At 43.7% G+C, this 9,090-nt stretch overlaps 1 protein-coding gene across 1 annotated transcript in view; it reads right to left on the bottom strand.

Moving 5' to 3' along the window:
* Positions 1-909: 909 nt before the first annotated feature.
* SASH3 (SAM and SH3 domain containing 3) overlaps positions 910-9,090 on the bottom strand; it is a 45,329-nt gene continuing 37,148 nt past the window's right edge. The window contains exons 7-9 of the mRNA XM_068249248.1: positions 6,076-6,282; positions 4,062-4,212; positions 910-1,402 (exon numbers count right to left, since the gene is read on the bottom strand). Coding sequence (XP_068105349.1) covers positions 1,176-1,402; positions 4,062-4,212; positions 6,076-6,282 — 585 coding nt within the window. The 3' untranslated portion in view covers positions 910-1,175. The remainder of the gene's footprint in view (positions 1,403-4,061; positions 4,213-6,075; positions 6,283-9,090) is intronic.

Raw genomic sequence — 9,090 nt, 5'->3', positions numbered from 1 at the left:
TTGACCACCATGGTCAAACCTGCCTGGCGTTCTGAATCCCTGCGGGTGTTTTTTTTAACCTTTCTTTTTATCATGTAGCTAGCCTAGCACTAGCTACATGATTCCCCCTCCCTGCTTCCTCCCTCCCAACCTTCCGATCGCCTCCGGCGATCATGCCCATCAGGAAATCCCGTTCTGAACAGGATTTCCTTCAGGGTATCCCCCATCGCCATGGCGACGAATGGAATGATGTCATCGACATCGTGACGTCAGAGGGAGTCCCGATCCACCCCTCAGCGCTGCCTGGCACTAATTGGCCAGGCTGCGCACTGGGTCTCGGGGGGGCTGTTACGCGGCGGGTAGAGGCGCATCGGCGGCGAGTGGAGAAACACGCAGCTAGCAAAGTGCTAGCTGCGTGTTTAAAAAAAAAAAATATTCAAATCGGCGCACCAGGGCCCGAGCAATCCACCGCAGCGTTACTGGACGAGCTGAGCTCGTCCGTAACACCCAGGTGGTTAACATTCAAACAAAGATCTAGTTATCATTTCCTTCTGATCGGCCTCGGGCAGAATTCACGGATAAAGTAATTCAGAATAAGGTAGTGGTATAAGGGTATGAGGGTAAGAGTGCTTGTCTACTGACAGAATGGCAATAGAGTTCAGTTTGTGTGATGCTACAGTTCAAAACAATCAAAAAAAAAAAAAAAAACTTCAAATGCAGGGAAAAAAAAAACAAGCAGGCTAGGTTAGGAAAAATAAAAAAGCAAATCAAATGGAATACAAATGCAGATTAAGCGGATCTACATTAAACTCTGCATTTGAAATCCTTCCAAAAAAGCTTCAGAAATGCAAAAAATAAAAGTCCATCTTCACAAGCTCTTATAAAAACAGCATTGTTAACTTTGATGATTTGGATTGTTTCTAACTCGTATATTATGTATTAGACCTGCTGTCTAATGTAATCATCTTTAAATGTATGAATGCATTATTTCCTTTTACTTTACAAACTATTCAAAAAATATAAAACCAAAAATTCAAATACTTAAAAAAATGAATGTAAAAGTTCTGTAGTTTCCATACTCAATATTTACACGCCCCATTCAAAAAGTCTAAACAATCTGTCTCCGATGAGCTTCGGCTCAGAGATATTCCTCCATTAACGTGGTTTAATCCGGACCTCCTGAACCATTGAGCTTGTCATGCGTCGTGGCCGGTGTTGTCTTCTCCCGCCGTTAGACAAGTCTCTGTCTCGGGGCGTTTAACGATGGTGTCATTTAAGGACAGTTTCTGAAAGTTTTCCTCGGGTCCGTCTGATTCGTCCCGGCTGCTTTCAAGATTCTCGGGTCCCTCGTAGCAGCCGGAGTCTCTCGGAAGGTGAGAGTCTTGGTTCGTTAACGTTGTCGCGTCTTCTGTCTCGCTGCCGGCTGCAACACATTAAGGGGGATATCTCTCATTAGTTTGTAAAGCATCAGTACTGTGGGGAACATGGCCAAGACTTGTTCTAGAAAGAAAAGACTTGGAGAAAAGTCTGATACTGTAATAGAATGCCAGGATATTATAGCGGCTTTTCAATGGCTAAATGCACAAATTGAAAGGAAATGTATAGAGCTTTTTCTGTAGGGGTTTTATGTTTTGTTTAATACGAAGAATAGAATGATTTTCACTTTTGTGTGCCATAATTCCAGGTTGGCATCTCAAGGGATCGGCGTGTACAGTGCAGCCTTCTTACCACAGAACATAATTGCGGAATATTGCTTCTATGTATAAAAAGTAAGACTTATAACTTGAGGACAATGGGCTGAGAGGAAAACTGTTCCTTTTGCCCTGCAGTCAGAGCCAGTGTACTTCAATTAAGCTTAGGCTAATGCAGGCATGGGCAAACTTGGCCCTCCAGCTGTTAAAGAGAACCAGAGATGAAGCACCCTCTTGTATTTTACCTTATAAATCAGTGGGAACATGACAGTAATCACCTAATCTGCTCTTTGTTTCATTGTTCTCTGTTTAATCTGACTGTTATCACCTCTGATAAGAATCTCCGACTGAGCACTCAGTCTAGCTTTGCTACGGAAAGATTATAGCTGAGTCTGTCTTCTCTGGTGTCTTTTCAAGCCCAAGCCTGCCCCCTTGTGGCTCTGCTATAATGACTCAGCTATAATCAGTCCTAGCAAAGCTAGACTGAATGCTCAGTCCGCGATTCTTATCACAGCTGATAACAGACACTTTTAGCAGTGAGGATGAAACAGAGAGCATGGTAAGTGTTTTCTCTAATGTTCTTACTGATATATATGGTAAAATACACAAGGGTGCTTCGTCTCTGGTTCCCTTTAAGGAACTACAAATCCCACAATGCATTTGCCTTTATTAGTCATGACTGGCTGTCAGACTCCTGCAATGCATTGTGGGACTTGTAATTCCTCTACAGCTGGAGGGCCAAGTTTGCCCATGCCTGGGCTAAACCCTGGTACACACTATCAATTATAATTGGGCAATCAGTGACCTCCATGTGGTATTAGACTTTAATACACAGCCTGCTCATAGTATTCAATATCTGTTGAACCTCATACTCCATGGAGGTGGTAAAATTGGTCAGTGATTGGCCAATCGTCATTGAAAGCATGTACCAGACTTAAGAGTTTGAATACAATTATTATTATTATTTATTTATAAAGCGCCAACATATTCCGTGGCGCTGTACAATGTAAGAAAGCAAACAAGGGATACATAATGATACAGACAATGATATACATCAAATTTGAACACTGATACAAGATACAGCACTGCTGATTACAATTTGATTTAACATGATGACTAAAATGTATAAATGTCTAACAGACTCAGTGCTGGTCGTAATGGAAAAATCTACGCTTACGGATCATTACGCGTAATTTTACGCTATTACGCATTACGCAATTACGGTTACGGCGTAGAAAATAATCTATGGTACATCACTGTAATTACGCGTAAACTTACGCAGTTACGCGTAAGGATACCGTAATGTAGGCGCTTACACTACGATGTTACACGTAGTGCTGTAATACCCATTAATGCGTATTTTTTTACGCATACGGCCGATATGTACGCAATAGCCGTCAATGTGACAGTTATTGCGTACATATCATTCGTATGCGTCAAAACGTACGCTTATACTGAAGGGCGGGAGAAGATACTATTGGTTGCTTAGGATGTTGACTGATTGGCTACTCTTAGAAAAGAGGAGTTTTTACGCTAGTAATTACGCGTAAAATTACGCGTAAGTGCTCGTAAAATTACGCATACCTAGCAATTACGGTAGAGAGTGTAATTACGATACCACTCTACTGCTTACGCGTAAATAATTACGCGTAAGACCGTAATTTACGCGTAGGGCTTACGCGTAAATTTACATTGAATTACGATGCGTAATTACACTCATGCGTAATTTCGGCCCAGCACTCAACAGACTGCAAGCAATTGAATTAATAACATTCCATGACACAAAACGGTGAGAGCCCTGCCCTTGCGAGCTTACAATCTAAAGGAATGGGGTGGAAACAAGAGGTGGGGGAAGTATACAGTATATGTACAGGCAGTGCGTAATTAGGTTATTTAGTGGGTGCATGGCCTATGAACAGATTGTGTAGGTAAAATCTCTTGACACTCATACTACTGTAGAGGGGGTAAAATTTACCAATCATTGGCCAATCAAAATTGGATGTGTGTATCAAGCTTAAAATTTGGCTGATGCAAGTGATGGTAAGCTTAGGGTAAAAATAATTACTGTATAATAATGATAATAAAGCGTGCTTTTTTTAATGTGATTGGATGCTCAACTGTAACGTCACTTTTGCATGGTAATTTCTTATTGGAGGAAATCGCCATAATGCAAAAGAGAATGCCCTAGAAACAGCCGAAAGACACAACATGTGGCACCCGCCAGTCACGACGCTGACACTGATAAATACTGAGTACAAGTGTCATTGTGAATGCCATCATTGATCTGTGTTTTCATTCTTGTTAACCCGTTGTAACCCTAACTCTCTAGATGGAGAAATTGAACACCGATGTAATCCCAGCCACAGACTGATAAATGGAGAGATGTCTTACTATCGTAGTCGAGCAGGAATTCGGCCGCGGTCAGCAGTTTGACGATATGCTGAGGGTCCGTGATGTTCAGCTCCAGCAGGTGACTTTCCTTCAGGTCTTTGAAGTCCTCAGTCGTCTGATAACCGTTCAGCATGAGGGTAGCGATATGTTCCTGTGAACAACAAAAGAGGACAGAAAACACAAAGTTAGAGAGGATATCCAGCATGGTGGCGTAGTGGTTAGCGCTCTCGCCTTGCAGAGCTGGGTCCCCAGTTCAGATCCCAGCCAGGTCAACATCTGCATGGAGTTTGTATGTTCTTCCCATGTCTGTGTGGGTTTCCTGTGGGCACTCTGGTTTCCTCCCAAATCCCAAAAACATACAGATAAGTTAATTGGCTTCCCCTAAATTGGCCCTAGACTACAATACATACACCACACGATACATACATAGGACTATGGTAGGGACTAGATTGTGAGCTCCTCTGAGAAACAGTGAGTGACACAACTCCCAAGAGGAACTGACTCCCAGCTTCTATTTCCATGGCAACCATAACCCTTGGAACTCCCTCATGCTGTCTTGTCTCAATGACCACGCATGACAAGGATACGATATGAAGACTAGTTACAGTCGATGAGACGCTAATCATTTTGGTCTGCTTGCAAATTTAATGTAAATGTTATGCAGCTGAATAGAGCAAATTTGCTTTCTGTTAATTTGGTTGGTCCAATTTTAAGCTGCTTAAATTTACATAAAATTTGCAACAACTCAAAAAGATATTAGCATGTCATTGGCGAAGTTGACCCTAACACTTGACAGGGGGCGGCCTACTCTTCTTTGCTTTATCGAAAACTTTTTTTTTTTTTGCTAACCTTCTGCTTCAGGCTGGTTTTACACATGAAGAAAGTGGTGCGTTACGCCACCCCTATCGCTTCGCAATGCCAAAAGCGAGATTTATATGACCCTGCAGCAGAGAGTTCCGACACGGTCATATGCTTCGTGGCTCCCCCTACGCACCCCTCGCGCCTTTCGACGCCCATCGCCTAGTGATGTACTTCCTGCTGGACAGGAAGTACATCACTGGGATTCCCTGCTTCTCTGTCATATTTGCGTCATTCCGCGCATGTGCACTGCACCGCTGCCGCCAACGCATTTAATGTTTCTGCGTCACCTATTGATTTACATGCCGCTGTCGCCGCTGGGGTACTGTGGAAGTCACACGGTAACACGCTGTTTATTTTGTAGTGGGTCGGGAACTTCCAATGCGACGGGCTAAGTGTAGTAGGCCCCATAGACTTTCATTGTTGTTGCATACTCAGCGTGCAGGAAAGGTAATGCAACAGCAAAGAAAGTGGCCTAGTGTAAAAGGGTCTTAAAGTAAAACCAAAGTGATCTAAAAAAAAATACCAAATCACCTACATAGAGGGAAGAGTCTAGATTCCATAGAGCATTCCTGATCATCTTTCCGTGCCCTCGATCCACCGCTATCTAGCTCTTTGTTAAAGTTATTTGACCAACTGGTCAACTACGCCTTCGGAAGACTTTGGAAGCACTTGTGTCCCGGAGTCATTCCGAAGATGGGCAGGTCCATACTGCGCACAAGCACAGTACAGAGCAACTTGTCTTTGGAAGCACTCAGGGATACGAGTGCTTCAGAAGCCTTTCCGAGGACTCCCGAAGGGGTGGAATTTCAACGGGGGACATCGGTGGCTTAAGAGCGCAGAGAGAGGATCGGGAAGGCTTTATAGAATTCAGAGCATCATCACTACATACGTATTTTTTTCAGCTAGCTTCACATTTGCTTTAAAACAAAAAAATAAAGTTGCACATCTTCCTGTCCTCCATTCTTTTATAACGATGGTCAATGAGATCATAAGAAGATTCTTATGCAGCTCGGAATTGGGTCAATAAAAATCTGCAGGAAGTGCCTTAGGTTGGCAAATTTACAAGCTTCTCATTGACCAAGATCATTTCTCTCCTCCAGCCCAAGTTTTGCATTCCCAGCCATGGTATTGAGATGTTCATCAGAGGTCTCACCTGCATGTTGATCCGTTCCAGGAGTTCCATTAGACTCTTGGGCTGGGATTTTTTGCTTCTTCCATGAGACCGGATCTTTCTGGGGGCCTCCTTTTCCTGGGGTAGAACATCCACATAGATGAACTTGAATGATCCCACCTTGTTATTTAACATGCCAGTCCAAGTCCCCACTGGAGGTTTCTCAATGATGTCTATGATGTCCCCAACCTGAAGGCAGAGAAGACATTAGTGGTCATCAGAGCTGCAGGAGAAAACATTTTCTGTGCCTAGCTGAAGATGTCAGACCTTCTGAGGAATGTGATAACAGGACTAATGTGTGATCATGACATGAGAGCAAAGGAAACTGGACCAAGAGTCAAATAGCAACCGATCCAAATCTTTACTTCATGTTACAGGTAAAACCTGATTGGCTGCTCTGGAACAACAGCTTAATCTGTGCCCCAGTTTATCCGTACCTGTCATCAATAATAGTTACATAGTTATTTGGGTTGAAAAAAGACATCCATCCATCAAGTTCAACCAGAACTGGGTAGATTAGTATCATCACATTCAAGTTTATAAGTTAGATCCCAAAGTTTTCCATTGGTTGGGAGGTCCAAAAACCAACCTGGAGAATTTGCAATTTGACAGTGCTGTACAATTAAAGTTCTACCATTCATTAAAGAGGAACTCCAGCCTAAAAAAACACACTGTCATTAAGTTACATTAGTTATGTTAATTAAAATAGATAGGTAATATAATCTCTTACCCACAAATACAAGAAGTTTTAAATCAGGATGATACCATTTATTGGCTAACTACAAATGAATAAGAATAAACAAGCTTTCGGCCTTGCAGCCTTCATCAGGTTTACGAAGGCTGCAAGGCCGAAAGCTTGTTTATTCTTATTCATTTGTAGTTAGCCAATAAATGGTATCATCCTGATTTAAAACTTCTTGCTTTTACTGATGGCTAACACGGTACAATACCCTACTGCTTACCCACAAATGTTTGATTTCATGAGGGCAGCCATCTTTGTGGTTGAAAGGAGGTGACAGGGAGCATGAGACACAGTTCCAACTGTCCTGTGTCCTGAGCACCTCTCCCAGTTGCTAGGCAACGTGAATAACAACATAGGAAATCCCATCATGCTCTGCACAGCATCAGGGAAAAAAAGCCCAGGCACTTTTTTTCTTTGATGGGTGGAGCTTAGCTAAAAATGCAGCTAAAAATGATGCTTTTGTAATAAAAACAAAGTTCTGATGCTGTGAAACTGTTAAAGAAACACCAAGCCTTTTCAGTGCTGCTGAGCAGATTTTTAGTCCGGAGGTTCACTTTAAGTCAACTCAACATAACTCCAATTTTACCCTACTGGCCAACATGTGTGAATGGGGTGCACATCTGCTTACGGTTACTTAGAATGAGAAGAGGGTTGAGTGGCACTAGCACTACTATAAACCTATGCCCCTTCATTACTGGCTATAAGGCGTCAAAAGAGCTCTGTGCTCACTATCGGTTAGCATGCTGCTTTATTGATGGGGGAAGTCTATGTGTCCCTCCCCTCACTGCTGACAGCTATAGTGGTACTGCTAATTAGAGATGAGGGGGACCTCAGGCTGCAAGATCTCTTTTTTTATCATTACTACCAGCAATTCGATGTGGCGCCCTTACACTGTTTGTTTTTTTGTCTGTTTTTTTGCTTTCTTCATGTTTCTGTCCCTGAAGCAGCTGAGCCCAGAAGATCAAAGAACCACATGACATGCTGAGCGGTGCTGAGTGTTATCATAGCAGCTCTCATGTGAGATAAATCTGAGAGTTGTAATACTTAACCAGTTGTCCGGCACAATGTGGCTAAAGCGGACCCAAACCAAACATTTTTTTAATTCAAAATATTTAGTTGCACCACTCTGACACATACAAAGATAAATAAACACTCCTTCAAGCCTGTGAGCATTTCAGTGCATGCTTTTCACCCTTCTCTTTCCATAACTAGGGTTATACAGGTGGCAGCCATTGCTTCTGAGCTTAGTAGGAGGTTTTAGATCATGGGTGTGTTTGTCATCAGCTACCCTCCCTCACAGGCCACCTCCCCTGTGGCATCATCAGTAGCAGTGTGAGGAAACGCGGAAAAGCCGTCGTCTCTCAAAGTGAGGCGGCTGCTTCCGCGTCCAGCAGGGCGTCACAACGCGGAAAAAACGCTGCATGCCGCTTAGGCAGAGCGGCGGAATCCGCATTGGGAACGGCGGAATCCGCATTGGGAACAGCGGAATCCGCATTGGAGGCGGCCCCCGCAAGCGGTTCTCAAAATACATTGCAAGACAGTACTGGTGTGGCTGGGACTGATAGTCCACCAAGTTACAGAGTGACACGCGCGCGAGCACAGAGGCTGAGTTTAAATAGCAGCCAGATGTGAGTCAGCTGACCAGGCGGGTCAGCTGACAATTTCCACTACTCTCATTGGTCCAGCAATTAGGGAGGTCCTGGAAAGGTCCTTGAGTATAAATACTGCTGGCTGTTCACTTGCTCTTTGTCTGGCGTGCGATCACACATCTGGGAGCACCCAGATCCGTAGTCAGATCCGTTAGTGTGCCGGGACCAGCTGGAGCTGTAATCCTACACTAAGCTAGATTCTGTTGATAGCTTAAAGTACTAGTTTGATTGTGATTATCTGTTATGACGTTTTGCCTGCCTGACTATCCTCCTGAACTCTGATCTTGTACCTCGATATTTCCAGGGGCGTAGCAATAGGGGGTGCAGCGGTAGCGACCGCATCGGGGCCCTTGGGCCAGAGGGGCCCCGAAGGGCCCTCCCTCAACTACAGTATTAGTTCTCTATTGGTCCTGTGCTCATAATCACTTCTATATATACATTGAATAGTGGTAAACATTAACAAGCTCTTCCCCATCCCCTTCTTGCACCTCTGACACTGTAGTTGCCATTGGCAGGTTTTGGTGCGCCGTATCAATTGTTATGTATAGAGTGCCTGGGGGGCCCCATTGTAAAACTCGCATCGGGGCCCACAGCTCCTTAGCTACG

This window comes from Hyperolius riggenbachi, chromosome 8, assembly GCF_040937935.1.
Source record: "Hyperolius riggenbachi isolate aHypRig1 chromosome 8, aHypRig1.pri, whole genome shotgun sequence".
NCBI lineage: Eukaryota > Metazoa > Chordata > Amphibia > Anura > Hyperoliidae > Hyperolius > Hyperolius riggenbachi.
Note: the sequence above shows the minus strand (reverse complement) of the source record. Positions and strands in the feature narration are given on the sequence as shown.